Genomic DNA, 27606 nt, shown 5'->3' with positions numbered 1-27606 from the left:
GGGGGGGGGGGTTATTCCCCGTCAGACTGGTCTGCACTGGGGGGGTATTCCTGGTCAGACTGGTCGCACTGGGGGCGGTATTCCTGGTCAGACTGGTCGCACTGGGGGGGGGGGGGGGTTATTCCCCATCAGACTGGTCTGCACTGGGGGGGGGGGCTTTCCTGGTCAGACTGGTCTCACTGGGGGGGGGGGGTTATTCCCCGTCAGACTGGTCTGCACTGGGGGGGTATTCCTGGTCAGACTGGTCGCACTGGGGGCGGTATTCCTGGTCAGACTGGTCGCATTGGGGGTTTTCCCGCTCAGACTGGTCTCACTGGGGGTGGTTTCCCGGTCAGACTGGTCGCACTGGGAGTATTCCTGCTCAGACTGGTCGCACTGGGGGGGCGGGGAGGATTACCGGTCAAACTGGTCTGCACTGGGGGGTTCCCGCTCAGACTGGTCGCACTGGGAGTATGCCTGCTCAGACTGGTCGCACTGGGGGGGCGGGGGGGATTACCGGTCAAACTGGTCTGCACTGGGGGGTTCCCGCTCAGACTGGTCGCACTGGGAGTATGCCTGCTCAGACTGGTCGCACTGGGGGGGCGGGGGGGATTACCGGTCAAACTGGTCTGCACTGGGGGGTTCCCGCTCAGACTGGTCGCACTGGGAGTATTCCTGCTCAGACTGGTCGCACTGGGGGGGTGGGGGGGATTACCGGTCAAACTGGTCTGCACTGGGGGGTTCCCGCTCAGACTGGTCGCACTGGGGGAGTATTCCCGCTCAGCCTGGTGGCACGGGGGGGTTTCCCCTTCCCTGCGGGCAGGGTCTCCAGGGTCCGTGCCCCCCCGGCCGCAGCAGGACGAGTCCCGGGGGGGGGGCGTTACTGGACACGGGCTTGTCCGGGCTGGGCCTGGCTGGGTCGGGACGGCCCCGCGTCTGTGACTGAGCGGGGGGCGGGGCGGGGCCGTCAGTAGGGGCCAGAGTGAACAGGCCCCGCGAGCGCAGCCCCGGCCCGGCCAAGGGGAGAGTGGGGCGGGGCTTCCTCGGAGCACGTGCTGCGTCCCACCAATGAGCGGGTGGCGTTCCCGTCGCTCAGCGACCGAAGCGGAAGCGGCTGCGTAGGCTGGCTCCTGCCGCCCGGTGTTTACCGTCTCCGTGGCAACGGCGCAGGCGCAAAACCGCCCGGGGTCGCCGCGATGGAGCCGGGACAGCGCCGAGGGCCCGAGGCCCCGCGCGGGTGAGGGGGCGTGGCCTGCCGGGGCAGAGGTCACAGGGCAAGGGGGGTGGGGAGACCATGGGGGGCGGCCAGAGGTCGCGGGGTCAACGCGGGTTTTGGGGGGAGACGGCGGGGGCCCGAGGTCACGGGCGGTGGTGGGGAGAGCGGGGTGCACCCCGGGGTGCGGCCGCCTGCGGGGCGGGCGGGGCCCGGGCCCGAGAGCGGCTCCCCCAGCGCCCCCCCCCACCCCGCGCACAGGGTGGCCCTCGCCGGCCGAGAGCGGCCCCGCCTGCCCGCCGGCCCCGCGGGCCACGGCTCCCCCCGCCAGCGCCAGCGCCAGCGCCAGCGCCAGCGCCAGGCGGCGCCCTGCCCCGCCGACACGCCGCCCGCCGCCGGGGGTCCGCGCCCGGGGGTCCGCGGAGAGGAGCCGCCGTGCTGCGTAGCAGGGCCGCGGGGCTGCGGCGGAGAGGAGCCCCGCAGCACGGCTGGCTTCCCTGGAGAGCTGCCCGCCGGGCAGCCGGAGACGGGGCGGTGCGTGGTGGCGCTGCCCCCCTGCCACGGGCGGCCCGGGCCCAGCGTGGGGGTGCTGCCGCCCGAGCCAGCCGTGGCGCTGCCCGGCCCCGCCGCGACGGCCGGAGAGCAGGCGCGGGAGCCCCTGCCCCGAGGGAGATGCTTGATCCGCAACTGGCAGGAGGAGGTAATTTCCCGGCAGGAGTGAGGCAGCGAGCGGGGAGTGTCGCGCGACGGACTCGGGGTCCCTGCGCCCCTGGCCGCCAGCCAGCTGCGCACGTCAGCAGCGCCAGGCCGGGCAGACGGGCGTCCAGGGCTTGCCTGGTGTAACCCGCCCCTCGCCCCCGGCATCCAGCGCCGTGCGTCGGTCGGTGCGGGGCGGTCAGCAGACGGCCCCGGCTGCTCTGGCCAGTAGCTCTCAACGGGCCCGTCCTCCAGGACTTTGAGCCCTTTTCACACTTGGGGACGCCACGTCCAGTGGCAGCGAGTTCACCCGCAGGACGTGTGAAAGAAGCACTTCCGCTGGTTTGATTTCAACCTGCCCCGATAACTTCCCCGCAGCCCTGGTGGAGTGTCTGGTGCTGCGGGACCTGGTGGAGAGCAGGCCCCACGCGCTGGCCACGTCCTTCAGGATTTCGTAGCCCCCTTTCACGTCCCCCCGGCCCTCTCCTCTCCAGACTCGCGTCCTAGCCTTCCCTTGTGCGCCAGCACAGCACCTGCTCCAGGCCCTGATCTTCCTGCTCGCCCTTCTCTGAACCTTTTCTAATTCTTCCGTGTCCTTTCTGAGGTGCCCAGACCAGGACTGCAGTGTTCGGGACGAGGGTGGGCCATGGGCTTGTATCATGGCGTGTCCATGTTTCTGGTTGCCCAGGCTGGTGTGACCAGCCGTGTCGCTTGCTTACCGGGCGAGGCGGTTCTTCTGCTCTGCTCTGCTCTGCTCTGCTCAGCACGGGTGAGGCCTCCCCTGGAGCCCTGTGTCCGTTTTGGGGCCTTGCACGTCACAAGGCGTGTGGAACGATTAGGGAGAGTCCGGCGAAGAGCAGACGACATGATGCGGGGCTGGGAGGCAACACTGATGGGGGAAGGCTGGAAGACCCGACCGAGGGGAGATTTGATCAGTCTGCAACTCCCTGAAGGCTGATTACGGAGAGGAAGGAGACGGGCTTTCCTTGGCCGCAGGGGACAGGACTAGGGCGGTCAAGCGTTGGAGCAGGCACCCAGAGCAAGTGGGAAATCCCGGTCCCTGGAAACATGGCTGGGGGGGTTTAGTCAGGGACGATCCTGCCTTGAGCAGGGGCTGGACTGGACGTGACCAGCCCGGCTTCCCTGTGATCCTATAAACATTTTATATTGGCTTTTTGGGTCCCCGGTGCACACGGAGCTGCCGTTTCTAGAGCGGTCTCTGCAACGACTCCGAGGCCTCTTCACGGAGGCGTGGCAGTCAGGTACGCACACGTTGCGAACGTGCAGTTGAGGCTGCTTTTCGCACGCTAACGACTTTGCACCTGTCACTGCTGAACTTCATCTGCTCCTTCTCTGCCCGCTCGCTCAGCTCGGTGAGACCTTTCTGCAGCCCCTTTCCATCTGCTGGGATGTGACCCCAGAGAATAATGTAGTGTTGCTGTGAACGTGGGGAATCCACTGTGCACACCCTTCTCCAGGTCGTTCAGGCAAACGGTGAACAGACCGAGGCCTGGCACGAGTGCCTCGGGGACCCCACCTTGCCCTTCCTCCATCCTGCAAGGTGCCCATTCCGCCGTACCCTTTGCGTCCTGGCTTTTAACCAGCCCGTCCCCCTCTACTGCGCGTCGGGCCACGGGCCAGCCCTCCACGTGCTGTCCTGCCTCCTTGGCGCAGACCTGTGGTCCTGCTGTGCTCCACTCCCTCCTCTGTGCCCTGCTGACCTGGCGGGTCCTGTGCCCTGCTCCCTCCACCCAGACTGACCCGTGCCAGCCACTCTGTCAGGCCCAGGCCAGGGCAGCTGGTGGGGGAAAGCAGCGGGTCTGGGGCTGCCTCGTGCGGCATGTGCCGCAGTCCAAGCACTGCTGCAGCAGCCCCGTACGTGACTGCCGAAGCTCCCCCCACCGCCGGGTGCAGTCACAGGCTGCCCTGGGCGACCTTGAGGGCTGAGCAGTGGAAACAGGACGAAATTCAATAGCACCAGGCGCCTGGTGAGGCACCAGGGCCGATCACAGCATCTCTGCCTTGAGCTGGGGCTCGTTGCTATGACAGGACGGGTGGGGGGAGAGGCCCAGACGTGCCGCACGGTCTCTGGGCAGCTGGGAGCCAGCAGCGCAGTGCCGCTCTGAGCAGGCCTGTGCGGTCCTGGGCGTGTGAGTGCAGGGCTCCTTCCTGGCTGTGGGCAGTGTGGGCCTCCATCGAGCCCCTCGGCATGTGGCTCTGGTCCCCGGCAGTCAGAGAATGGCACGTGGGTTGGAGCAGGTCTGGGGGGGTCGGGAGGGGGAGCCCGCGCTGGCACCAGAGCTGAGGGGCAGCAAGCCCCCGGGTGCCGTGCTTGGCGGGGGTCCCAGCACTGGCCCGTCCCAGCCGTGGTCGCATTGCTCTGTGTTCGCAGAGAGCAACCAACGAGCTGGACCAAGTGCCCAGCCCAGAGCTGGGCAGCGAGGGCATCTTCTATCGGCACGGGCACCGCGGGCTGCTCACCCCGCAGCAGTGCGCCTGTCTGGCCGACAGCACCACCATGAAGGACGCCTACCGCAGGCCCGTCCCCACGGGGCTCCCCCAGAGAGGTGAGGCTGGTGGGGGCGAGCAGGCTGCAGTGCACTGGTGCGGGTGCAGGAGGGGCTGCATGTGGGCGCCAGCCCCTGCCAATGCAGCATTGCTTCCTGGGGCTGCGTGTGCGGGGACTGCCGGCTCCGTGGCACGGAGCTGCCCTCGGCTCTGGCACGACTGGCACCTTTCCACCACCGCGGCCCAAGCGCTGCAGCTGTGCGCGTGGCTCACATGCCCTGCGCTGGCAGGCATGACAGCTGTGCCACGGCCACGCGGCTGTTTGTGACAGGAAGTGCTGGTGGGGGGCAGGGACAAGCCCTGTGGCATGCGGCAGCCAGCTTGAGAGGGTGTAGGGGTCACAGCCCCTCCCAGACCAGGACCCGGGCTGGGGTGGGCCACGGCACTGACTGTTGCCTTCTCTCCTGGCAGGGCAGCGCGAGGCCATGCTGGAGCTAATGCTGTACCACAAATACAGGCAGGTCGGCTCGCCCGCTGCCCCGTCAGGCTGGCTTGAGCACTGGCAGGGCTGGCACAGGGCAGGCCCGGTCTCGCTGCCCCCGTTCCCCCTGCCGTGCGCTGGGGCTGAGTCCAGCACAGGCCTACCCCGGCCGTGCTGCACCAGGGTCAGGGGCACCCAGCCGCAGCTGCCGACCTGGCACCTGTCTCACTGCAGCAGTGAGGAGCGGGCGATAGCGAGCAAGCCCAGCACGGCCCATCCCATCCCACACAACCCCCGTGGGGCCAGCTCTGAACTGGGCCAAGCCTGAGAAGCCCGCGGCCCCGCTTCTGTGCTTGTGCTGGACCAGCTGGCACTGCCTGCGAGCCCGAGGCCTTTCCTGCCGCTCTGCCTGCCTGCCAGGGCGGCAGGGCCCGGTGCCGGCCAGATGGGGCAAGCGCAGGGTGGGAGCTGCCTGCTTCCCCTGCTGCAGGCCGCTGGGAGACGGGAGCGGGGAGCGTGGCAGGCGGCGCAGGGACGGAGGCAGGGGTGCTCAGGGCTGCTAGCGAGCTGGGCTGAGCCCGGGCCGGCAGTGCCGGCTAAACCGGCCACAGGGAGAGCTGGGCTCGCATGCGGGTTGTGGCTCCAGCACCCACAGGCTTGCTGATATGTAGTAGCTGGGGGGGGGCAGGGAAGAGGAGGAGGAGGAGGAGGAGGAAGGCTGGCTGAGTGGTACTGGCACAAAGGCAAGGGGGTCTAAGGCAGCCCTGCCCGGGCACCCACCACACGGCACCAGCCTGAACGCAGCACCACAGCTGGGCCTCGGTGCAGACCCAGGCCTGGGGCCCGCGCAGTGCATCCCTGGGGCCCGGGGCTGGCAGCGGGGCCCCGGGAGCCGCCCCTCTGCGGGGCAGTAATGGGGCTCTTTGCAGGGAGGAGACGCTGAGGGAGCACTGTCCGCGCCCAGCGCCCATGGAGTCGCTCTCCACCATGCGCCAGGACTACCGCAGGGAGGGCTTCTGCTCCGCACCCCCACCCCCCACCCAGGTGAGCCCCTCTGCCCAGCTGCAAGCAGGGCACAGTGCCAGGGGCTGTGCCTCCAGCCCCCGGGGACTGCAGCCTCCCGCCCCAGACCCACAGGGATGGGGCTGAAGGAGGGGGTACAGGGGCCTGTCGGGGCGGGGTGGGGACAGGAGCTGCGAGGCTCGGCTGGGGCACCTAGAGGCAGGTGAGCAAAGCCCTGCGCCCGGTGACGGGGCCCTTCTCTGCCTCCAGCCCCACGACTACCGCATGGAGCAGCCCCGCAGCTTCTGGCTGGAGAACGCTGCCCGCATACCTGTAAGTACCTGCTCCCCGCCCGGGGCAAGGGCACCCCCGCAGCCCCCCACTGCCTTTGGTGACTGCCCAGGCTGACCCTGGGGCCATGCCACGACCCCCCAGCGTTGCCTTGCTCCCCTCTCTTCCAGGGCGTCACCAAGCCCCGTGCTGGTGACACCCCGTTCAAGAGGAACGCGGCCTTCTCCACGCCCGTGGAGGACAGCCCGTGGGGATGGCACCGTCCTGGCACCGTGTCCCCGTCAGAGCCGAGGCCCCTCCTGCCACCGACCCTGGGCAAGGTGAGTTCCCGTCAGCTGCTGGCGGCACGAGGCATGAGCTCACAGGAATGTGCTCGGCCCTCGAGCCAAAGCAAACCCCGCGGCAGCGAGGACTTCCCAGAAGCGTCCTGAACCCGCTCCAGGGGCCGTGGCAAGGACAGGCACAGCCTGGCAGGGGGTGCTGGGAAGCGGAGCAGCAAGGTCAGCAGGCAGAGGGCACAGCCCCCTCCCGTGGTACCTGGACCGGGTCAAAGAGCTCCCCCCGCCGATCCCCCTAGGTGTTCACGAGGGCCCCCGCGGGGGCTGTGGCAGCCCCCTGCCAGGCCGGAGCCGGGCCGGGCCAAACCGCCTGCCCCCAGCCCGGTGCTCGGGGTGCCGTCTCCGGCTCACAGATGTGGACTCACCCGCACATGTTGGGGGAGGTCTGTATTTCACCAAAATAGTGTGCACCGTCTGACTCCTATATTTACAAGGGGGAGCAGGGGTCGTGGCCCATGGGGTATTTACAGTGGGCAGGAGGAGCGTGGGGCGCTTCCTGGGCTGGGGGAGCAGCTGCACTGGCCCCGGCGGTGCCTCCCGCCCCGCTCTGCTGTGGGGCCAGCCTGGGCAGGAGCCCCTGACGCTCGCGGTGGGGGGTTAGCGAGTCCTGAAAAAAAAGCAGGCAAAGTGCCCGGGGGGGGGGGGGGGGGCGCAGGGCTCGGCCAGCCGAGTGGGGGCAGCAGGGGCTCGGGCCAGCTGAGCCCGGGGAGGGGAGGAGGGGGCAGTCGGGGCAGGGTCACGGGGAGACTCAGCAGGTGCGCCCCCAGGCCCTGGCCTGTTCCTGCCCGCCCCCGCGCAGGGAAGAGCAGCCGCGGGCCCAGGGCTGTGCCGTGGTGACGCCGGCTCTGCTGCTGCCAGTCAGGGCTGGGTCTGCTCTACCCCGTCCTGGGCGCGGGCACCGGGTGCAGAGCGGCCGGCGCGGGCAGGGCGGGCATGGGTCCCGCTGACCTGCAGTCCATCGGCAGCGCGCGGCAGTCGGGGATGTGGCAAGGGCTCCACGGCCGGAGGGCTCAGGCGACCATGTTGTTCTTCCTCTCGCCCAGCAGCCAGTACGTCCGCATCTTCCCCTTCCCCTGCAAGGAAGCACAGTGGGGTCAAGCCCAGTGCCGTGGCACCGCACAGCTTGGCCCGTGCCCCAGATGGGCAGCTGTGTCCCGGCTGCACCTCCTTGCCCCCGTCCCAGCTCCCCTGACCTCTCCCCTGGCTGGCCAGGCAGTAGCAGGGCTCAGCCCGCTGTGACGGGCCCGGGCACAGGGGTGGTGCGATGGGTGCGGGCAGGGCCGGGTGCAGGGACCCCCCGACTCCACAAGCACCGGGGATGGGCAGCACACAGCGATTCAGGGAGTCACTGCACTTCCCGGCTCGCGGACACTGATTCCTGCTAATCTCTCCCCTCTGCAGGAGTTAACGGCCCTCTCCCCTTGGTTGTGGCCTCAATGCGCCACTGTTCAAACTCCGTTTTCCTGTAGCGTTGCTGTCCCGTTGCCCTCCCTGGTCACCTCTCTCCTATTTCAGGCCCTGGCAATCTCAGGCTTTCGCTAAAAGAAGTAATAACCCGGGTGTAGACGTGACCGACGGTGACGTATTGGAGGCCTTGTCAAGACGCTCAGGGAGGCCCTGACAGCGCGGCCTCCGGGCCCAGGGGCACCACCTTGGCGTTGCTGCCTCGGGTTTGCCTAGCTCGCTGTTTGCTGAAGCTCTGTTTGTGACCTAGCAAATTCCTGCATATTTCACCAGAGAATGTTTGTTTTTGCTTGGATCTGAAACCGCGCGCGGCAGCGCTGGCCCAGCATCCCGCAGGCAGCCCGTGGCTCTGAAACAGGGCAAAAATGGGTGTTGGGGTCTATGTGAGGATGCACTGCACCTTCTGCCCCGCCGCCCCAAGTCCTACATGCACCCCCGGGCATAGCCCAGTCCCCAGCCTCCTCCTGCGGCTCTGACGGCCTGTGTGGCTAGCAGGGATTGGGCGCAGCTCGTCCCGTGTCCCTACCATCCTGGCTGCTAGGTCCCCTGCCTTCCTGCCCGAGCACCATCCCCTCGAGGGTCTGGGCACCCGTGGCCTGCACCTTCCCCGCCCCTGCGTGCAGCCGAGGCCCCCCTCGTCCCACCTTCATTTCTACGTCCCCGCGCAGCTCCAGCTCGAAGCAGCCAAACTCGTCCAGGACCTCCTTGGTGGTGGAGGAGACGTGGATCTTCAGGGCTGTGCCGGACAAGGTGGGGGTCAGCAGGGCCCTCAGCCAGGGTGAGGGGGCTGAGGCCTGGGCTGCGCCCCAGTGCTGAGGGCTGGGGGCCTGGCACACTGGACACGGCCTGGTGCCCTCCTGGCACCCTTACGATGCTAGGGCTGGGCAAACCGAGGTGCCAGGCCCGGGGGCACTGTCAGGGCTGGGGGCACTGTGCAGGGGACTCACCCTGCCCGTTGGACTCCATGCGCGAGGCCGTGTTCACCGTGTCCCCAAAGAGGCAATACCGCGGCATCTTCAGCCCCACGACCCCGGCGCACACCGGGCCTGCCGGACAGACGGATACGTCAGCTTGGCGCTGGCCCAGGCACCCGTGGGGCGCTGCCCCACGGCACGGGGGGGGCACCAGGCCGCAGGGTGGCTCACCGGTGTGGATGCCGATGCGCAGGTGCAGCTGGTCGCTGGGCCGGTGCCGGATGCGGAAGGTGCGCACGGCGTCGAGCAGCGCCAGCGCCATGCGCACGATCTCGTGGGCGTGCAGCTTGCCGTTGCGCACTGGCAGCCCCGACACCACCATGTAGGCGTCGCCGATCGTCTCCACCTGCGCCCATGGGGGACGGGGGTGAAGGGCTACTGCCTGCTCCTCCCCACCCAGGAGGCGACAGACCCCGGAGACCCCCGCAGGGGCCGAGACAGTCCGTGCCCCCAACCCGCTCACCTTGTAGACATCAAAGTTGTCGATGATGGCGTCAAAGCAGGTGTACAGGTCGTTCAGCAGCGTCACCACCTGGGGCACAGGAGCTGGGGCTGAGCGGGACTTTCCACAGCTGGAGACCCACTCAGCCCCGCAGGTGCCGGCAACTGGCCCCCGGCACGTCCAAGCCAGCCCAGCCCAGCCACGCACCCAGGGCCCAGGGAGCGACCTGCCCGCGTGTACCTGCATGGGGGTGCTCTCCGCCGACAGCGCTGTGAAGCCAACGATGTCACTGAAGTAGATGGTGACGCTGTCAAAGGCCTCGGCCTGCACCGTCTCCCCGCGCTTCAGCTGCTCGGCCACGGAGCTGCGGGGCGGAAAGGAAAGTGGCTGGGGCTGGCCGGAGCTGCAATCCTGATCCCTGGTGCCGGGTCGCAGCCGTCACCCCAGCGCTCCCAGAGCCGCGCACGTACAGAAGTGACAGCAGCACCAGTGCTGCAGGGACACGGCGAGGCCTGGCCCCTGCTCCAGGCATCAGCCCTGTCCAAACTGCCCTGCGCACGCCCTTGTCTGACCTGACCCTGACCCTAACCCTGTGCGGTCAACCTGGACACGGCCTTACAGAAAATCCCACTGCCGTGAGCTGGAAGGGACCCCAGGGGTTGCATCCAGTCCAAACCCGAGGCAGGATCAGCCCTGACAAACTCGGTGCCTGAGCTCAGAGCAGGACGACACCGTCACCCTGACACAGCCCCGGGCAGCGCCCCTGCCCCACAGCCGCCAACGTCCTGCTGCTGCCAGGGGGGTCGTGGGTGCCCGAGACCCCAGGCCAAGGCCGTGTCCCCGCTGCAGGGGGAGGGGAAACCCCCAGTGTGGACTGGGATGAGCAGGGGGGAAATCCCGTCCTGCCCGAGTGCAGGGGTCAGACCCTCCAGCCAGGACCCTGCAGCTTGGTCCCAGCAGCATTGGCCCGTCCCCATCCCCATCCCGGCCTGGGTTGCACCCACCTGATAAAGAAGGAAAAAACCCGACATCGGTAGCAATAGGAGCAGGGGAAAATCCCTTCCAGGCCCATGGGGCCACCAGCAAAGCCCCAGAGCCTGGGGCAGCCACGCACCAGGCAGAGCCACCCCTCAGCCCTCTCCCCGCACAGCCAGGGCTGCCGCTGTGCTCCCCCCTAACCCTAACCCGAACCCCCTTATTTAAATGTGGAGCCCAAGAGTGCACCCAGTGTCCGGGGAGGCCACACTAGCACTGCGCAGAGGCACTATCACCTCCCGTGCCTTGCACCTAATGCTTCTACCAATGCAGCCCCTCCATGCAGTCCCCCGGGGGCTTGGCTGGGGGGTCCCCAGGGGCAGTCAAGGCCCCAGCTGGGCAGCACAATGTTCCCAGGGGCTCCCAGTGCTATGCTGGGCACCTGCTGCTGTCACCACCCCTTCGCTCCCGCGTGGCCCCCCACGCTCTGATGCACCCGCTTGGGCCCGTGCTCACTGGGGCAGGATCTGGTAGAGCAGGTTCTCGGCCCTGCGCTTCTCCTCCAGGTAGGCCTGCGTCCGTTCCTCCACCAGCTTCTCCAGGTTGTTGGCGTACTGCTCCATGCGCGACAGCAGGTTGTCCAGGATGCTGGTGCTGCCCTCCCTGCGGGGGTAGGGGCATCAGGGGGCCCCATGCCCACGACACGGGAGCCAGGACCTGCCCTAGGCACTGCAGGGCCCCATTTCTGCTGCCCCCAATGCCCCTGCCCTGCAAACTCGGCCCCACAACACCCCCGTGCTTGTGCGGCCCCGGGCTGCTGCCCCCCCGGGAAACACCCAGCTCCGTGGGGCACGGCCCCCAGCCCCGCCACGCTGCACACAGCCATGGTCCCAGCCCAGCTCTCCCTAGGGGGCAGGCGGGCAGCTTCAGGGCCATCTTTGCCCCCGGCCCTCGAGACGGCTCCTGGATGGGGCATGGGCAATGCCCGCCCCTCTACAGGACAGAGGGGCACATATAAAGGCCCCAGGTGGGGACCCCACGTGGCACACCACAATGTCCACCCTAGGGGTGACTGTTTCTGGGGGGGGCAATGCCCAGTCCTCCTCCCCTGCATCTCCGCGCTACCCCCACCCTGCGGCACTCTACCCCCCGTCCCCCGCATCCTGCCCCCTGCTCCTCAGGCCGCCTTCGGGTCACTGGGGGGCACAAGCCCCTGCTGCACAGCCCCAGCCCATGCCAGGCACCCACTTGTTGAAGCGGCGGATGAAGACCTTGACCTGGCTGAAGTCGGGGCGCTCGGCCGGCTCCTGGGCCCAGCAGCGCTCCATGAGCAGGGCCAGCTCCTCGCTGTGCACGCCCAGGTCGATGGAGGGCCGGAAGAACGGCGCCTGGCTGTGCCGCACCTTCTGCACGATCTCTGCGGGGCAACGGGGGCATCAACGTGGGGGCCAGCACCCGGGCGGGGCTGGATGGGGCCTGCCTCGGCCGACTGGGGAGACACCGCCGCCCCGTCCCCCCGCCTCACCCTTGGGACTCAGGTCCATGCCCTCGACGTAGAAGGGGCCGTTGCGCAGGGCGATCTCCTGCAGGATGATGCCGAAGCTGTAGACGTCGGCCTTCTGCATGCCCTGGGTGGGCAGCTGCCCCTTCTGCAGCAGCTCGGGCGCTGTCCATAGCTTCTCTGCCAGGACAGGGCATGGTGCGGTCAGCGGGACTCGGGGAGGCGACCGCTCCCTGCCCCCAGCTCCGAACCCAGGGGCTGTGACCCCCCTGCCCCCCATGGCACAGCTCAGGGACCCCTCCGGAGGGCTATGACCCCGTCCACCCCGACGAAGCCCTGCAAGGGGGCACATCCTGCCCCGCACAGGACCATGAGGGGCTACGCCCCGGCTGGGCGCTGCATGGGGCACCGGCTGCATCCTGCCCCATGGGCGGGCAGAGGCTGCGGGAATCGGGCGCCCGGGGCAGCACTCACTGGCGTAGAGCGCGTGGGCATCGTCGGCGTCGGGCGCGGCGCGGAAGCTGGCCAGTCCGTAGTCGGTGATCTTGAGCACGAAGCGGCTGTCCACCACGCAGTTGGACGACTTGAGGCTGCCGTGGTGCCCGATGATGCTGTTGTGCAGGAAGGCCATGCCCTGCGCCGGGTGGACATGCGGTGAGGACCAGGCTCCTGGCCCAGTGGGACCCCATGATCCCCCTTCATGGGGAGACTGAGCCCGTCTGGGGGAGATCCCATCCCCGTCCCCATCCCCAGTGGCACCAGAGTTTGCCCCTGGGGCACGTGGCTGCAGGTGCCCGCCCGGCTGCGCCCGCTCGTTACCTTGACGATGTCGTTGATGAGCGAGTAGCGGAACATCCAGTCCAGGTTGATGCTCTCGTTCTCCAGGATGTCCTGGAGGCGGCGAGGGGGACACGTCAGGCGTGCAGCAGGGGCCCCGCCCCGCGGGAAACCTCAGCCACTGGCACCACGACCACAGCAGACACGGCCCCAAACCCAGCGCTCAGATCGGTCCCTGCATCCACCGCACTGGTGCCAGTGCCAAGGACAGAGCCCCCTGCCCGTGTCCCCAGGGCTGTATCAGTCTTGGCCACAATGCTGCCTTTGGAGCAGGTGTCTAGCAATGTCCGCCACAGCCCCAGAGGCCCTGCTTGCAGCTGGCGAGAGCCCAGGCCAGTCTTTCGCCCTAACACCTGTCCTCTCCCAGTCTGCAGGACTCCACCTCAACCAACAAGAGTTATTAAAAATGAATGCCAGAGATCTCTTCGGCCAACTCTTTTAGGACTCTTGAGTGGGGGAGACCAGAAGGGGGATTTTAAACCCTCTCTTCCTTGTGTACATTGGTTAACACCCTCCCTGCTCCTAATGCCTTGGGAAGAGGCTCCTCATCCTCACGTGACAGACTTCCTTCTGCTTCCTCCAAACAAAGCAACAAGGGGTTTCTTCGTCCTTATCTTGGTGCCACCCTGTCTCAGCATAAGGGCTGCCTTCGCCCCCGACACGCTTCAGGCACCTCGTCTTCCTGAGGCCAAAATCTGAAGATTTCCCGCCCCCCCATGGCCTTTGGCTTCCCCGCTCATTTCCTATGCTGCCTTTCCTCCCCACTGGCTATTTCTGCTGGCCCTTCCCTTCACACTGAGCCCGGGCAGGCCGCGGCCGGGGGACCTGGACATGCCAGGGCTGCAGGGGCGAGTCGCCGTGCCCAGCCCGAGATGGAAGTCACCGCGATCCCCTGACCCGCGCACCTGCAGGCTGCCCCGCGGGCAGTACTCCGTCACGATGCAGAGGTTGGGCGGGTCGATGCAGGCCCCGATGAAGCGGGTCAGGTGGTTGAACTGGATGTCCCGCATCTGCAGTGCAAACAGAGCCAGGCAGCCCCTCAGAGCCTGCTCGGGGTGCTCAGCACCCCATAGCCCTGGCCTGGGCGGCTGAAGACCGCCGGGCCCTGCAGAGCCCCCAGCCACGGGCACTCCGCCATCCTGGCAGCGACATGCGACGGTACAGCTACGGCTCAGGGATAAAGGGAGGGGGGGACGCAGGTGTGCATGCATGTGCAGGTCTCCAGGTGCATGCATGGCTGCATGACTGCAGGTGCACGTGTGTGGCTGCATGTGTTTGTTGCACAGCGAGTGAGGCTGGAGGGCCCAGGGATCATGCGCATGGTCCACGGCTGCAGCCATATTCCCCCTTGGTCCCTGAGGGGCACAGCCCAGACAGGGATGAGGCCACAGCCGGCCCCCACCCACCCTCTCCACACCACAGATGTACAGGCTGGGACCGCCGCATGCCCTGACCCCTCAGCCTGGAGCCATGGCCCCTGCCCCTCCTGCACCCTTGGCCGGGAGCTCACAGCCCCCAGGACCTACGTGCTTCAGTTCGAAGAGTATCTGCCTCGTCAGCTCGATCCGCTTCTTGTTGACATGCTTGATGGCCACGACGTTCCCCTGGGGAGCAGGGGGCAGGCAGAGTCAGCGCCGCAGCAGGGGGGTTCAGGGCTGGATGGGAGCATGCGGGGAGGGGGGGGAGCACGGTGCCAGGATGGGGGTGGGGTGGGGTGGGGTGGGGGCACCGCCGGGGCCCAACACTGACCTTGAAGTGTCCGGTGTTGGCAAAGACCTGGTACTTGCCGTGGGCCGTCATCAGGGAGCCGTAGCTGGAGCCGCGCTGCCAGGGAGGAACCGTGAGGGCTGTGTGGGCCCCGGGGTGCAGGGAAGGGAGGAGACGACGCAGCCGCCAGCACCCACGTGCGAGACGGAGCTGCCGGGCGCAGCAGCTCAGCAGAGCTCGGGCTGGGGCGCCACGGGGCACGGAGCTCCTACAGCCAGAGCCAGGACTGGCCCCACCGCCGGCGACCGGCCTGGCCGGGCCCGATCCTGCAGGGCAAGCCCAGCCGGGGCAGAGGCGAAGGGGGTGCCAGGCAGGCACCAGTGGGTGGTGGCTCCCCAGCTGGACATGGGTGTCTGGGGTCGGTGGGGAGGGCAGGGCAGGGCCCTGTGGGGCTGGCACAGGGCACAGCTCCATGGCATGGCCCAGGCAGTGTTAGGGGGGGTTACTCCGCGGGGGAGCTCCACGCAGGTGCTAACGAGGTGCAGGGCTGGCTGGGGCGGGGGTCGGGGTCAGGCGGTGGTGCAAGGCACGGGGGTGCAGAGGGTGGCGGGGCAGCCCAGGGCGCGGGGGCTCACCAGGGAGAGTGTGAGCCGGCTGCCAGCCCCTTTGTGGCAGCGGTCGGTGCTCCCGAACTGCAGCTCGTCCCAGCGGATGCGCCACAGCATGCTGGCCAGCTCCTTCTCCAGCATCAGCTTCCTGGGGACCCAGCCAGTCAGGGCTCCTGCCAGGCCTGCACCCAGGCCCAGGACACCCCTGAGCCCCCAGCCCAGCTCCACACGGCTCCCGGGGCTGGGACCCGCCAGAGGCTGTGGAGGGAACTGGCAGCACTGGGCCGGCGTGTGGGAGAGGCTGGGCCCCCCGCTCCTCCGGGCCAATGCAGCCACACAGCAACAACGTACGCGTGTATGTGCGCGTGTACCGTATGCACACACGGGAGGCTGGTAATGTGTGCGTGCACATGGGCACAAACAGGAAGCAGCCCCAGGAGCCCTGTGGAGATCGGAGCAGGGGTGCTTCCCCGCGACTCACCTGAAAATCAGGAAGCTGGAGATGCCGAAGATGACGAAGGTGAGGCCTGTGCCCAGGGCCACGATGGCCAGCGTGGAGAGGGGGGCTGGGGAGGAGAGCGTGTCACAGGGCTGGCCCAGCTGTGGGCAGGGGCCGGGCTGAGGGCAGGACCAGCGCCGGAGGCTCCAGCACCGCGAGCCGTGACGCCCGCCCAGGTCTGGTTATCGTGGCTGCTAGGCCCGCGGGCACGCTACTTAGCCCCGTGGCCAGCAGAGCCGACGAGCCCCCGGGAGCCGAGCTGTGCTCAGGGTGGACCCGGGGCAGAGGAGGGTTTGGCCCTGGGGGTTTCCGCCATTCGCAGCCCCAAGCCGGGGGGCAGATGAAGGGCAATGCCCCCAGCCCTGGGGGGAACCTGCCCGGGGGGCAGCCCGGCGGGGCAGGGGCAGCACTCACTTCGGTCACAGGAGGGGTCGTCGACGTCGAAGACGCAGGGGGGGTTGTCCAGGGGGGGCGCGCCCTTCACCCAGGGAATGGGCCGCAGCCAGACAATCTGCTTCTCCGCGCCCACGTAGTGCCCCGCCACCTGCAGCCAGATGGGTCCTCAGACAGCCTGCACCCCCCGCACTGCCGGGCACCCCCACACCGGACCACCCTGGCCAGGGCTCCCCGCTCCCAGCTCCGCGCAGCCCACCTCGAAGACGCCGCTGGCCAGGTCGCCCATGGCCCACAGGTTGAAGTCTGTGTCGCGGTCGTTGTTGCCGTCCATGCTCACCAGCCCTGTGACCCCTGTGGGGAGGAGGGGAGAGGTGCTGGGGCACCGTGGGGGCTCGACGTCTGCCCCCACCCGGGGGGCATGACGCCAGCCCCCTCCGTGCCCCCAGCCCCGTCCAGCCCTGCCCCGGGCCGCTACCCTGGAACTTGCGGTTGCGCATCTTCTGCAGGATGCGGGTGGTGTCCTTCTTGGAGCTGCCCTCGCTCAGCGTCTCGTTCAGCGCCATGGCATACAGCAGCACCCCGTCGTGGAAGCAGCCTGCCACCAGGTTCATCTGCACGCGGGGAGCGCACGTCAGCGCCGCCAGCTCCACACGGCCCCACACGCCCGGGCACAGCCCTGGATGGCCCCTCCATACGCAGACATGGCCCAGACACCTGGACACGGCTCCACGTGGCTCCCCCATGCCTGGCCATGGCCCTGACACGACCCCCTCCATGCCTGGACATGGCCCTGACATGGTCCAACATGGTTGGACACGGCCCTACATGCCTGGATATGGTTGTCCACATCTGAACACGACTGTGACACCCCCCTGCCCCATGCCTGAACATGGCCCTGACATGGTCACACACACCTAGACATGGCCCCACATGCCTGGACATGGCTGTGACATGGCCCCAGGCACCTAGCCACAGCCCCCCTGCCTGGACCAAGCTTCACATGCCTGGGCACAGCCCCGGCACAGCCCCACCATGCTTGGACACGGCTCCAACATGCCCAGACGTGGCTCCACCTGCCTTGCCATGACCTTAACCTGGCCCCAAGCCCCTGGACGCTGCCCTGTGGACTCTGTGGGCCCCGGCAGGACCCCTGGCAGGCCCCGGGCGCCCACCCGGTCCCTGCACGGTCACGGCCGTGCTCCCCAGGAGGCAGCAGAAGAGGACTGCGAGGGCGAGGGCGCGTCAGGCCTGCGGAGGAGAGGGCAGGAGCGGGCAGGGGGGGTCCCGCCACAAGCCAGCACCACGTGGTCCTGACTGCCCACAGGGCCGGGGGCGCCGAGCAGCAGGGAAGGGAGCCAGGACTCCTGGGCTCTCCTGCTGGCCCCGCCACACAGCTGGGCAAGTCCCTTCCCCGCTCTCGGTCCCCTGTGCGGGAGGGGAGAGCAGTGACCTTGAGGACAGAGCAAGAGCAAGGGGATGAAATTCAATCGCACCAGCGCAGTCATGTGCTTCGGCCGTCTGTCCGGGACTCGGAGCAGGGCAGGGAGGAGGCGCCGGCTCCAGGCACAGGCCCCAGTCATGGGGGCTGGGCGCAGCTGGGCAGAGGCAGCTGCGGTGCCAGGACACACGCAAGGCAGCACTGGGGCAGAGCGGGGTGGCATGGATGCCCCCAGAGCCCCGAACCCCCGACACCAGTCAGTGCAGCTGCGGGAGCTGCCCAGCCACGGGGAGACCCTGGGGCCCACCCCCAATGCCCCCACCCTGCCCCACGGGTGGCAGTGGGCGTCCTCTGCACCGAGTCCCGGGCGGGAAGGGCTGCTTGGCACCACGGCAGCCTCCGCCCCATCCAGCCCCCTACAGCCCAGCACGGACAGACGGGAGGGGGCACGGTGTGGCCTGGCCCCCCTCACCAGTGAGTAGTTGAGCTCCACGCCAAAGTCCTCCTTGGCCCGCCGGATCAGCTGGGTCTGGAAGTGCTGGTACTCGGGCGTCTGCGGCTCGTGGTACGTGATCACCAGCACCGTCTGCAACACGGAGCACGGGCCTCAGGCGCAGCACAGGTGCCTGAAACCCGGTCCCCAGCTCCCCCTCGGCCCCTGGTCCCACCTCCCACTCCTGGAGGCATATGGGGAGGATGCGAGGGCGTGCAGGACCATAGTCAGAGACAAGAAGGGCTGGAAGGGAGCTCAGGGGGTCACATCTAGTCCAGCCCCCTGCTCCAAGCAGGACCGGCCCCAACCACATCATCCCGGCCAAGGCTTTGTTGAGTCGGGTTTTCAAAACCTCCAAGGATGGAGAGCCCACCACTTCTCTGGGGAGCCTGCTCCAGTGCTTTACTACCTTCCTCATGAGAAATTTTTTCCTAATATCCAAACTAAACTCCTTTTGCTGCAGCTTGAGCCCATTGCTCCTTGTCCTGCCATCTGCCCCCACTGAGACCAGCCCAGCTCCATCCTCTTTGCAACCCCCTGCAGGGAGGTGAAGGCTGCTATTCAATCCCCCTCGGTCTTCTCTTCTGCAGACTCAATCAGCCCATTTCCCTCCTCCTCTCCTCACCAGTCCTGTCCCCCAGCCCCACAACCATTTCCATTGCCCTTCGCTGAACTCTCCATTGTGTCCACATCCTTTCTGCAGTGGGGCCCACATCTGGACACAGCACTCCAGATGTGGCCTCCCCAGTGCTGAATAGAGGGAAGAATCACTGCCCTCCATCTGCTGGCAACGCTCCTACCAATGCAGCCCAGGATGCCGGTCACCTTCCTGGCACCAAGGGCACACTGCTGGCTCCTGTTCAGCTTCTGTCCCATCCCCCCAGGTCCTGTTCTGCAGAGCTGCTGCCCAGCCCGTCCCGACGCATCAGTCCTGCCCCATCCTTGCAAGAACAGCGCGGGGGTGGGGGTGGTACCTGGAAGGCCTGGCGCAGCCCCGGCTCCTGGCTCTCGTTGTTCTGCCAGGGCATGAAGGCGCCACGGGTGGTGTCAGCCCGCAGGCTCTCCCCGAAAACGTCCACGTAGAAGAAGACATAATCGCCATTGGTCAGGTTCTCGCGCTGTGCCAGCGTCATCACCCGGTGCAGCATCTCCAGGGGGCCGCAGATGTAGATCACTGCCGGGGGGCAGGGGACGGGGTGTCAGGCATCGCCGGCCGGGGCAGGGCCCTCCCCAGGGCTCCAAGCTGCTACGCAGGATCCCAAGGGGAGGGTGTCCCCAGAGCCTCCCCATCACCCTGCAGTGGGACTGCCCCTGCCCAGCCAGGTAACGCCAGGCCAGCCCTGGAGACGGGGATCACCTTGAGCTCAAGGGCATGGGGGTCGCAGCGTGACAGCAACCCGCCTCCTGGAAGACCTCCACCCAGCATGGAGCCCCCAGGGAACAGCCCCAAGCTGCCCGCGGGCACAGCCCATCCATGCACCCGTTCCCTGGCTGAGGCTCCGTGTCGCGGTGGCCCCCAGCCCCAGCGGGTCCCTGGCCTTGCTTTCCCCCCATGGGACATCCTGGGATGATCCCCGTGCACAGGGGAAGTGGCTCCCGCTCTGGCCCAAGCCCTAGCGGGTCCCAGGGAGCCCGGCTGTCTGTGCTGGGAGCATGTCTGGGCGGCAAATGCCATCAGAGGCGGCTGCGGGGGCTTCGCTGTCTCCAGCTGCTGCTGCCAGAGATTAGCCGAGGTCGAGGGATTTGCTTTGGCTGCAGCCCGGGGGCCGGGCTCTGGGGCTGCTGAGGGAGAAAAACCACCTGGTGAGGGGCAGGGGCCCAGCACAGAAGCTCGGCTGGGACCAGCACCGGAGCCGGAGCTGGACCAAGGCGCGTGTGTCCCCTCCTGGCTCAGCCGCCGGACGCCCCAGCCCAGCCCAGCCCAGCCCAGCCCAGCCCCTCCCTGGGCCCCGGCACCCCCAGGCAGCCTGGCACCAGTGCCCCGGCTCCAAGGACGGAGGCTTTGCCGGGTCCTGGCGCAGGGGGAAGGTCCAGAGCCCTGGCCCCGCACTCGGTGGGCCGATCCTGGAGCGGCCCCCACCGCTGCCTTCCCTACCCGGTGCCCGGCATGGAGAGGAGACATGTCCAATGCGAGGCCCCGGGGGCTGGACATGTTTGGGCTGGGGGTGCAAGGCCAGGACACAGCAAGGGGCCCCCGGAGGCCCTGGCCTGGCTGTCTCTGTGGGGATCTGTCCTGGCGCAGCCTGAGCCCCAGACTGGACGTGGGCAACTGGCCCCAGCCCGATGCCCCCCACGCCTCCATGACAGATTGTGGCTGTGGAGTGTGAGAGCTGGGCGGCCCCCTCCGTGCCCGGCAGTCCCCGGGGGCTGCCCTCGTGCAAATCCCAGTGCCCTTCACCCAGGCAGTGCCCTGGGACAACCCCCAGGCTACAAGATGTGGGGAGGCCCAGGGAGGTGGGAATTAGGAATGGGGGAGCAGGGATGTTCCCCCAATCCTCAGAGAACATCCCCGCCGTCAGCCCCACGCTGCCGCATGCTATGAACATGCACACGCCTGTGAGCCCCATGTCCCACATGCATGTGCACTCGCTGCTGTGCCCCCTGCGTGCCCCCTGCACACACCTGTCTCGCCTCCATCACCCTCCTGGCTGCTCCTGGTGACAGGGCCGGGACGCAGCTTTTCTGTCCGCGTCCTTGTCCTGCTGAAGCCCGAGCTGGAGCAGCCCCCACCCGCACCCCCTCCTCTCCCCGCACATCCGTCCGTCTCTCCGGGGCCCTTTGCCCAGGTCCGAGCCCCTGTCAGCGCCGCGGAGAAGGAACGTGACCAGGATGGAGCCTGGGCTCGGATCCAGACAGACCCGCAGCCTTGCCGGCCCCCTCCCCTAAACCCACAGCACGTGGTCAAGCCAGTTCCTCATGCCCCTTCCCCGCCGGCCCCGGCGCCAGCCTGCTGCTCACTCCCCACCCGGGTGCCCCCGCACGCCGGAGCCCCTGCCCCGGGTCTGCCGCTCTCCCCCAGCTCCGGCCTCACGCCGTGCCCCCCACAGGAAGCTCTGGCTTCTCTGGCACTCGGCGCCTGCCCCCTCCCCCTGCGACCCGGGAGGACAGAGCTGCAGACACACCGGAGCCCAGCTGCCGCCCGCCGCACGGCCCCGCGGACGCCCCGCCGGGGTTCGCTGCTTTGTGCTGCCAGCCGTGCCGGGCTGCCAGGCCGGTGCTAGCTGCACAGGGGCTAGGCCCGCGGCGAGGTGGCCCCTCGACCAGAGCAGCCCTCCCTGCCAGCTTCGTGGTGCCCAGAGGAACCCGTGGGCAAGGCCCACCGGCACCAGGCCATGCTATGGAGCTTGTCCTTGCCACCCAGGCCCCACGTTTGGGGGAGGGGGTCTGAGCAGAGTGACCGTGCCCCCCGGGGTGACTTGGGCTGGGGCCGGCGGCTGGGGGAAGAGGCCGAGGCCGCCAGGGAGTCCCTGGCAGAGGCCGCCAGGCTCCGAGCGGCAGGAAAACATGTTTGGGTTTGTGGTCCTGCAGCCGGCGCGCGCAGGCTCCCAGCCCGCCCCTCTGCCGCACGGCGCTAATTGGAAACAGAGGGCGTCTCTGCTGGCAGGAAGGGGCGGCCGGGGCCCCAGCCGGGCCTGATCCCCAGGGCAGCGCGCCTGTGCCCCCTGCACCGCGCCGGGGCCTCACAGCTGCTCCGTGCTCGAGAGGGGCCGAAACCCCCGACCGGGGCCCCCTTCATCCTGCCAGAAAGCAGCCAGTGCCCCCCCTCCAGCAGCGCCACCGGAGCTGGGCTGGCAGGGGCCGGGGATTGAGCAAGGCAGGGGAGGAGGCGGCGGCAGGAATGTCACACCGCGGTGCTGCCCTGCACACGGCGCACACATGCACATGCACACGCACACGCAAGGCCCCAGACGTGTGGGGGCGGGGGCGGGGCGGCAGGCGCCTGCCCAGCTGAGCCGGGGTCAGGGCTCGCTGATGTGCGTCACGTGCGTCTCCTAACAGCCTCCCGGGCCTGGCAGCAGCTGGGCCTGGGGGGAAGGCATGGGGAGAGCAGAGGGGCAGCGCTCACACTGGGCGCAGCGGCTACGGAGGCCCCTTTCCTCCAAGGATTAGCCCAACCCTTTTGGGAAGCTGAGGGTGCAGCCGGGTTCACCAAGGGGCTGGACACGAGCTCGGAGGAAAGGGGCATGGGGAGCTAAGGGGCAGGGAGCGAGGGCACGGCCTCTGCATCAGACCTGCCTGGACCCTCAATGCTGGAGGCTGCAAGCGAGAGAGGAACAAACCATAGTCAGGCCCCGGTCACTCTCCCTTCAGCCTTCGCTCTCTGCCGCTGTGGGACACCAGAGACAGGACAAGGCGGACCTGGGGTCAGACCCAGTCCATGACAGATCCTACGCTCTTAGTCACGGCCACGGCAGCCACTCACACAGCCAGAGACCACGTCCCCCCAACACCCTCCTGGCTCCCACGTGTACACCGACTCCACTGTGCCCCACACATCTGCAGTGACGGCTGTCACGGCTCCCCTTACACACACACCGGCCCCGTGCTCCGGCGAGGCGAAGGGTTGCTGTCGCCTGTCACCCCCACCCCTGCCGCCAGCGGCCGTGTTACCTCTGCACCGACTGGCTCACGGGGTACAGGCTCCCTCCCCGGCACAATGGAAGGACACGGTGGAGGGACAGTGTCCCTCAGTTAATCTGGGCTGGCTGAGCCTGCAGGAGGGAACGTGCCACATCCGTGCCTGGCTGAGAGCTGGCATGAGCCAGGCCTGGAGGGAGACACCCACCACCACAGCGTCCTCTGTGCCAGGCCCCAGCACCGTGCCCCCATAGACCGGCCCAGGACAAGGGACCTGCATGTGGCTCAAGGGCAGGCCCGCTAGCCCAGCTGGGTCCCAGGACAGGACTGGCTCATCCCAGGGCCCTGGCACCTCTGCTGCCCAACGTGCTGGGTGCCAGTCCCACAACCCTGGCCTGGCTGCGTCTCCCTGTTTCTCCCCCACCCCACGGTCCCTGGCACCTGACCTTTGACCCTGGGTGCGATGTCCTGGTGACAGACCCTCAGCCCCGACCTTGGCCTGGCATCTTGGGCTTGCCTCTGGCTGCCCTGCTCTGCGCTCCCGGGCTCCCAGCGGCTCTAGCCACTGGACTGAGACTCCAGCTGACCACAACTGTGATTACCAACACCCTGCCTACTGTGTCTGGACCCTGGCCTGAGCCTTTGGCATGGCACACGGCCCCCAGCATCCCCACGCACCATAGCAGGCCCCCGCCCCAGAGGGCAGCGATGGATCTTGGCACCTGCCATGGAGAACGATTCAGGACTGACACCAAGTGGGAAGCCCTGGCCGAGACCAGCAGTGTCAACCTTGCGCCGTGTTTGTGCTTCCAGGCTCTCACGTTGCAGAAGCACAGGACCCCAGAGCCCAGGGTGGCATATGTCTAGCCCAACCCCTGCCCGAGGCAGGATCAGTCCCATCCAAACCGACATGGGGGCTGGGGACCACGAGCCCAGGGGATGCACTAGGACACTTGTCCCTGCCCTGTGCCCAGCACCGCTTTGTGCTCAGCACGGGCAGGCTGGGGAGCAGCTGGGAGCTGGGCAGGAGATGGCGTACATTTAAAACTGATTTACTAAACGCGGACCGGCTGTTTACTTGGCCCCCGGTCAACCAAGCAAACAGGCTGTGCCTGGTCACCAGGGCCAACTTGGTTTTAGAGCCAGCGGATCTTAGCTGCCCCCTCCACCCACAGCCTGGAGAGGAGGAGGGGGAAAGCTTCCTGCTTTTCCAACTCCCACCTGGACTCCAGGCTCTGAAGGCCCTGGTGTCAGCGCCCGTGGCTGGCCGGAGACCCCAGGCGAGGACATGGCTGCCATGGACCAAGCACTGCGGCTCTGGGGGGCACGGGCCTGGCGCCAGGACCCTCCGTGGCGCCTTGGCTCCCGTGTTGTGGGGCGAGGCGGGGGCTCAGGGGCATCCAACTCCCTGTGGCCAGCCCCGGCCCCCGCCCCAGGATGGGCAGCCGCCCCCCACAGCCCAGCCCCCAGGCTCTACCAGCCACGCTGGCTCCGGGGCCCTGGGCCCTCCCTAATGACACAGCACCGGATGCATTAGCGAGCAGCAGCTGGCTGGATCGATGCGCGGCTCATCAATAATGGAGCAGCCCAGGCGGGTCCTCCCGCGGGGCCCGATCCCTGCCTGCCCCATCAGCGCGGCAGCTGCCGGCTCCCCTCGGCCCGGCCCGGCCCGGCCTGTGCGCCCCGTCCCAGGAGCCCCCGGCGCTGCCAGCTGGGAGGCAGGGGCGGGGGGCGGGCTCAGCCCGGCACGGCGCCGCGCCGCGACCAGGGCCCCGCGCACGCACCGTCCGCGCCCCGCGACGTCGCGCTTGCGCCCCCCGCCCCGGCCCCGGCCCCGGCCCCGGCCCCGCGCGCTCACCGCGGGCGCTGGTCTTGATGAAGGCGACGGCGCTGTGGGCGCCGCCGTCGTCGGGCGCGTAGAGGTGGTAGCGCACGGCCAGGCTGGCGCCGTCCTGCAGCGCCTGGTACACGCCCTCGATGGTGAAGTAGTAGGGCCGGTCGTCGGTCTTGCGGTCGGCGTAGAGCAGCGCGGCGCGCGCGCTCCAGTTGAAGGCGCCGTGGAGCCGCGCCGCGAAGGCGCCGAGCTGCGGCGCGGACGGGCCGGTGCGCACCGTGGTGCGGTACTGGAGCCGCTTCTGCCCGAAGCCCGCGGCCACCGCCCCGGCCGTGACGAGCGGCAGGCGCCAGTGCGCGGCGAAGCGGCCCACGGCGGCCGCGGGGTACACGCAGCCCGGGCCCAGCAGCACGTCGGGGTCGTGGTAGAGCCGCAGGTCCACGGCCTGCAGCGGCGCCACGTCCTCGGAGCAGATGCCGTCCAGCTCGGAGCTGAGGAAGCGGGTGCGCACGGTCAGCGCCCGCGGCAGCAGCTCGGCGCGGCGCAGCGCCTCCAGCGCCAGCCTCACGGCCGGGCCCACGCGCGGCCAGGCCCACGCGTAGCTCAGGTTGCGCTCGGGCAGCACGGCGCCCAGGGTCAGGGTCAAGGGCAGGGGCTGGGGCTGGGGCTGGGGCAGGCTGCGGTTCGCGCCGTCGGGCTGCGCCCGGCCCGCCCCGCACAGCGCGGCCAGCACCGGCACCAGCACCAGCCCCAGCAGCGGCGGCGGCGGCGGCCGGCGCGGGGCGCCCATGGGGCCGGGCAGAGCGGGCTCGGCGCGGGCTGGGCTCCCGGCCCGGACTGCGCTGCCTTCGCCGGCTGCCGCCCGCCCCCGCCCCGCCCCGGGCCCGCCCCGGCCCCGCTCCGCTCCGCCCCGCCCGCCCGCCCGCGCCCCGGGGAGGAGCCGGCCGCTGCCCCATGCGTGCGTGCGGGGCTCCCTCCCCGCCCCTCGCGGGGGGCCCGCGCCGGACAAGTCCCCGCTGCTGGCTGCGGCGCGCGGGCAGGAGCCACCCGTGCCACCGGGGCCGGGGCACGCGGGTCCGCGGCGGGTGCCTGGGGCTGAGGCCAGCTGCACGCCGCGGTCCCTTGGCTCCTGCGCGAGCGGGGGATCTCCGGCTGCTCCTTCCACCCGGGACTGGGGCCGCGCCGGCCCCGCCGGGGAGACCTGGTTCAGTCCCAGAGCCACCGCAGGCACCGCCCTGGGGGCTTAGCCCAGCCTGACCCTCCCTGGCAGAGCCATGAGTCCGCAGGGCAGAGCCTGGGGTGCTCCCGGCTGGAGGCTGCTGCTGGCCGCCTTTCCTCTGCTGCCGCGGGAGGAAGCACTGGGACCCCCAGGGGAGCAGGAGCCTCTGGTGGGGGCCGGAGCTGGGGCCAGTGCCCAGCAGCCTGGGCCGCGCAGCCGCCAGCCGACCTGCGCGCGGCCGCCTCGCGAGCGCCGCGCAGCATTCCTCTCATTCCTGGGCAGGCCCTGTGGTCCCGTGGGGCCGGGGCTGGCGCTGGAGCGGGGCTGGCTGCATGGCGTGCCGGCCGGCCCCTCATAAAAGCTGGCCCCTCGTAAAACCAGCAGCAGCAGACGCCAGTGAGCCCCAGCGCCGTCTGCCTGCTAGGCCCTGCCGCAGCCACACGTCCCGGTGTCGGGGTTCTGGGCTGGGCCAGGGCAGCGTGACAGGCCCGGTGGCACACGGTTCCCATGACCCAGACGTGTGGGACAGGGTGGCAATGGTGGGCAGGGAGCAGGCAGGAGGCCAGGGGAGCTGGGGGCAGGGGCTGGGGAGCTGGGGTGGAAGAGGGGCCGTGTGTCATGGGGCATTGGGGGACCTACTCTGCAGTTCAGGGGGCACATGTGGCACAGGCCCGGGGGTTATTTCTATCCCTCGATGCCTGCTCTGGCACAGGCCAGTGGGCCTGGGGAGCTGGTGTGTGCCATCGAGTGTGCACCATCCTAGTGGGGCTGGCAGGTGCCATCAGGCACAGGCAGGGGATGCTGCAGCCCGGCCGTGTCCCTGCCATGCTGTGCACCGTAGTGTAGAGCAGCAGGTCCCTGCAGTCACCCCCACGTAGGGGCCCTGCATGAGCCCAGCACGGGTCTGCTGGGAACAGAGCCGCTGGATCGGGTCCTGACCCCCGGGGGCGGAGATTCCCACTCCAGGAGTCCTGGCACCTGGCCCAGGTGAGACCAAGCCGCACGGGGTAGGAGGAGACAGCCCGTGGCCCCAGTGCTGTTTGCTGCACTGGCCAAGCACAGGCACCAGTCCCGGCCAGCTGCCTGGTCCTGCTTTCTGCCACGAGCTGCTCGAGGCTCCTGGTGCTGGGGCCTGTCCTCCCTCCCCATGTGCGCCAGGGCAACTGCCGGGGAGCAGCAGGGGCTGGCGTGGGCCTAGCTCACTCCGTGCCCTGGCCAGTCCTCTCTGCCCTGCTCCCCTGGCACCAGGGACAGTTTGGGGTTTTGCCCCACAGCCCCTTCTCACCATCTCTAGGAGCTGTCAAGGCACAACAGCTGGATCCGCCTCATGTGGCTCTGCCCGTATGCCAAGGAGGTGAGGAAAAAGGTAAACCAGCTCTGTAATGAAGTAACAGGGGTCAGTAACAGCCTGATGATGAGAGAAGCGGTGCTGTATGAGCACCTGACGAAACACCCGGGGACCGTGTCAGCCCACTTTGACCAGTTCATGTCCTGTGTCAGGAGTGCACTGTGGAAGTCCAGGAGTCTCCTGATGTACAGACACGTGAAAATCGAGGTAGCAAATTGTGTTAAAATGGTACCCAGTGGGCTCCAGTCCTACTGGAAACCACTGGAGAGGACAGAGAGGAGGTGGCCAACACTGCCTGGCAGAGGGACAGCTGGCACAGGCTCATCAGAGACCCCCCTTGAGGGAAGAGGACAGCGACAGTGAAGGAGACAAGTCAAGCGACCGCGATGGGGACAGCAAAGATGACAACAGCAGCAGGGGAACCACCAGCGACAGTGATATGAACTAGGGGTTTAAAGTTCGCAACCGGTGCTAGAATAAAAGGGACGGACAGTGTAAATGTAACGGGGAAAGGGATGCAGGCAGGTGCGTGGGAGCGATTTTTGTAATGGGTACGCGGGTGTTAAGGGTTAAGGCTTTTGAAGAAGGATATACTAGATGGTCTATCTATCTATCTATCTATAAATATATTTATGCAAAAAGAAAAAAAAGCCCATCTAGTGCCGTTAATCCCTTGGTCCCAACTGGCGGCTCATCCTGCTCCGGGGTGGGGCCAGGGCCCGGTGATGGCTCCAAGGGCCAGGCCTTGTGTCGCAGGTGGCACGTGGCTGCAGGAGCGGCCAGCT

General features: G+C 68.4%; 2 protein-coding genes across 5 annotated transcripts; one reads left to right on the top strand and one right to left on the bottom strand.

The window, feature by feature from the left end:
- The first annotated feature begins 755 nt into the window (after window positions 1–755).
- Window positions 756–8241, top strand: SPAG8 (sperm associated antigen 8). 2 transcript variants are annotated; one of them, XM_059725418.1, is made up of 7 exons: window positions 756–1216; window positions 4281–4455; window positions 4868–4917; window positions 5811–5921; window positions 6150–6212; window positions 6341–6490; window positions 8024–8241. In XM_059725418.1, the coding sequence occupies exons 2-7, from the start codon at window positions 4407–4409 to the stop codon at window positions 8048–8050; spliced, it is 450 nt and encodes a 149-aa protein (XP_059581401.1). In that variant the 5' UTR covers window positions 756–1216; window positions 4281–4406; the 3' UTR covers window positions 8051–8241. The 2 variants fall into 2 exon arrangements, with proteins under 2 accessions (XP_059581401.1, XP_059581402.1); XM_059725419.1 differs by lacking the exons at window positions 4281–4455; window positions 4868–4917 and having other exon boundaries at window positions 758–1216; window positions 5807–5921.
- Window positions 6881–25108, bottom strand: LOC102563737 (atrial natriuretic peptide receptor 2). Of its 3 annotated transcripts, none has more exons than XM_059725415.1 (22): window positions 24279–25108; window positions 18817–19016; window positions 17822–17935; window positions 16387–16522; window positions 16168–16262; window positions 15930–16059; window positions 15498–15582; window positions 15044–15164; window positions 14451–14525; window positions 14228–14305; window positions 13607–13711; window positions 12684–12755; window positions 12339–12498; window positions 11889–12044; window positions 11612–11780; window positions 10880–11026; window positions 9629–9752; window positions 9410–9478; window positions 9118–9292; window positions 8920–9018; window positions 8617–8708; window positions 6881–7581 (listed from the first exon to the last, which is right to left on the bottom strand). In XM_059725415.1, exons 1-22 carry the CDS (start codon window positions 25042–25044, stop codon window positions 7519–7521), a joined length of 3231 nt encoding a protein of 1076 aa, XP_059581398.1. In that variant the 5' UTR covers window positions 25045–25108; the 3' UTR covers window positions 6881–7518. The 3 variants fall into 3 exon arrangements, with proteins under 3 accessions (XP_059581398.1, XP_059581400.1, XP_059581399.1); XM_059725417.1 differs by lacking the exon at window positions 24279–25108 and adding an exon at window positions 20465–20753; XM_059725416.1 differs by lacking the exon at window positions 24279–25108 and adding an exon at window positions 19200–19745.
- Window positions 25109–27606: the final 2498 nt, after the last annotated feature.

The sequence above is a fragment of the Alligator mississippiensis genome, chromosome 3 (assembly GCF_030867095.1).
Source record: "Alligator mississippiensis isolate rAllMis1 chromosome 3, rAllMis1, whole genome shotgun sequence".
In the NCBI taxonomy this organism is placed as follows: domain Eukaryota; kingdom Metazoa; phylum Chordata; order Crocodylia; family Alligatoridae; genus Alligator; species Alligator mississippiensis.
The sequence above is the reverse complement of the archived record's forward strand: the minus strand, read 5'-3'. Positions and strand labels throughout refer to the sequence as shown.

Coding starts and splice junctions, on each gene's coding strand:
- SPAG8 (XM_059725418.1), top strand. CDS start 4,407: ATGAAGGACGCCTACCGCAGGCCCGTCCCCACGGGGCTCCCCCAGAGA. Junction 4,456..4,867: donor CACGGGGCTCCCCCAGAGAG/GTGAGGCTGGTG, acceptor CTCTCCTGGCAG/GGCAGCGCGAGGCCATGCTG. Junction 6,213..6,340: donor AGAACGCTGCCCGCATACCT/GTAAGTACCTGC, acceptor CCTCTCTTCCAG/GGCGTCACCAAGCCCCGTGC.
- LOC102563737 (XM_059725415.1), bottom strand. CDS start 25,044: ATGGGCGCCCCGCGCCGGCCGCCGCCGCCGCCGCTGCTGGGGCTGGTG. Junction 15,583..15,929: donor CGACCCCTCCTGTGACCGAA/GTGAGTGCTGCC, acceptor TCTCCTCCCCAG/CCCCCCTCTCCACGCTGGCC. Junction 9,479..9,628: donor CGGAGAGCACCCCCATGCAG/GTACACGCGGGC, acceptor CCTGTGCCCCAG/GTGGTGACGCTGCTGAACGA.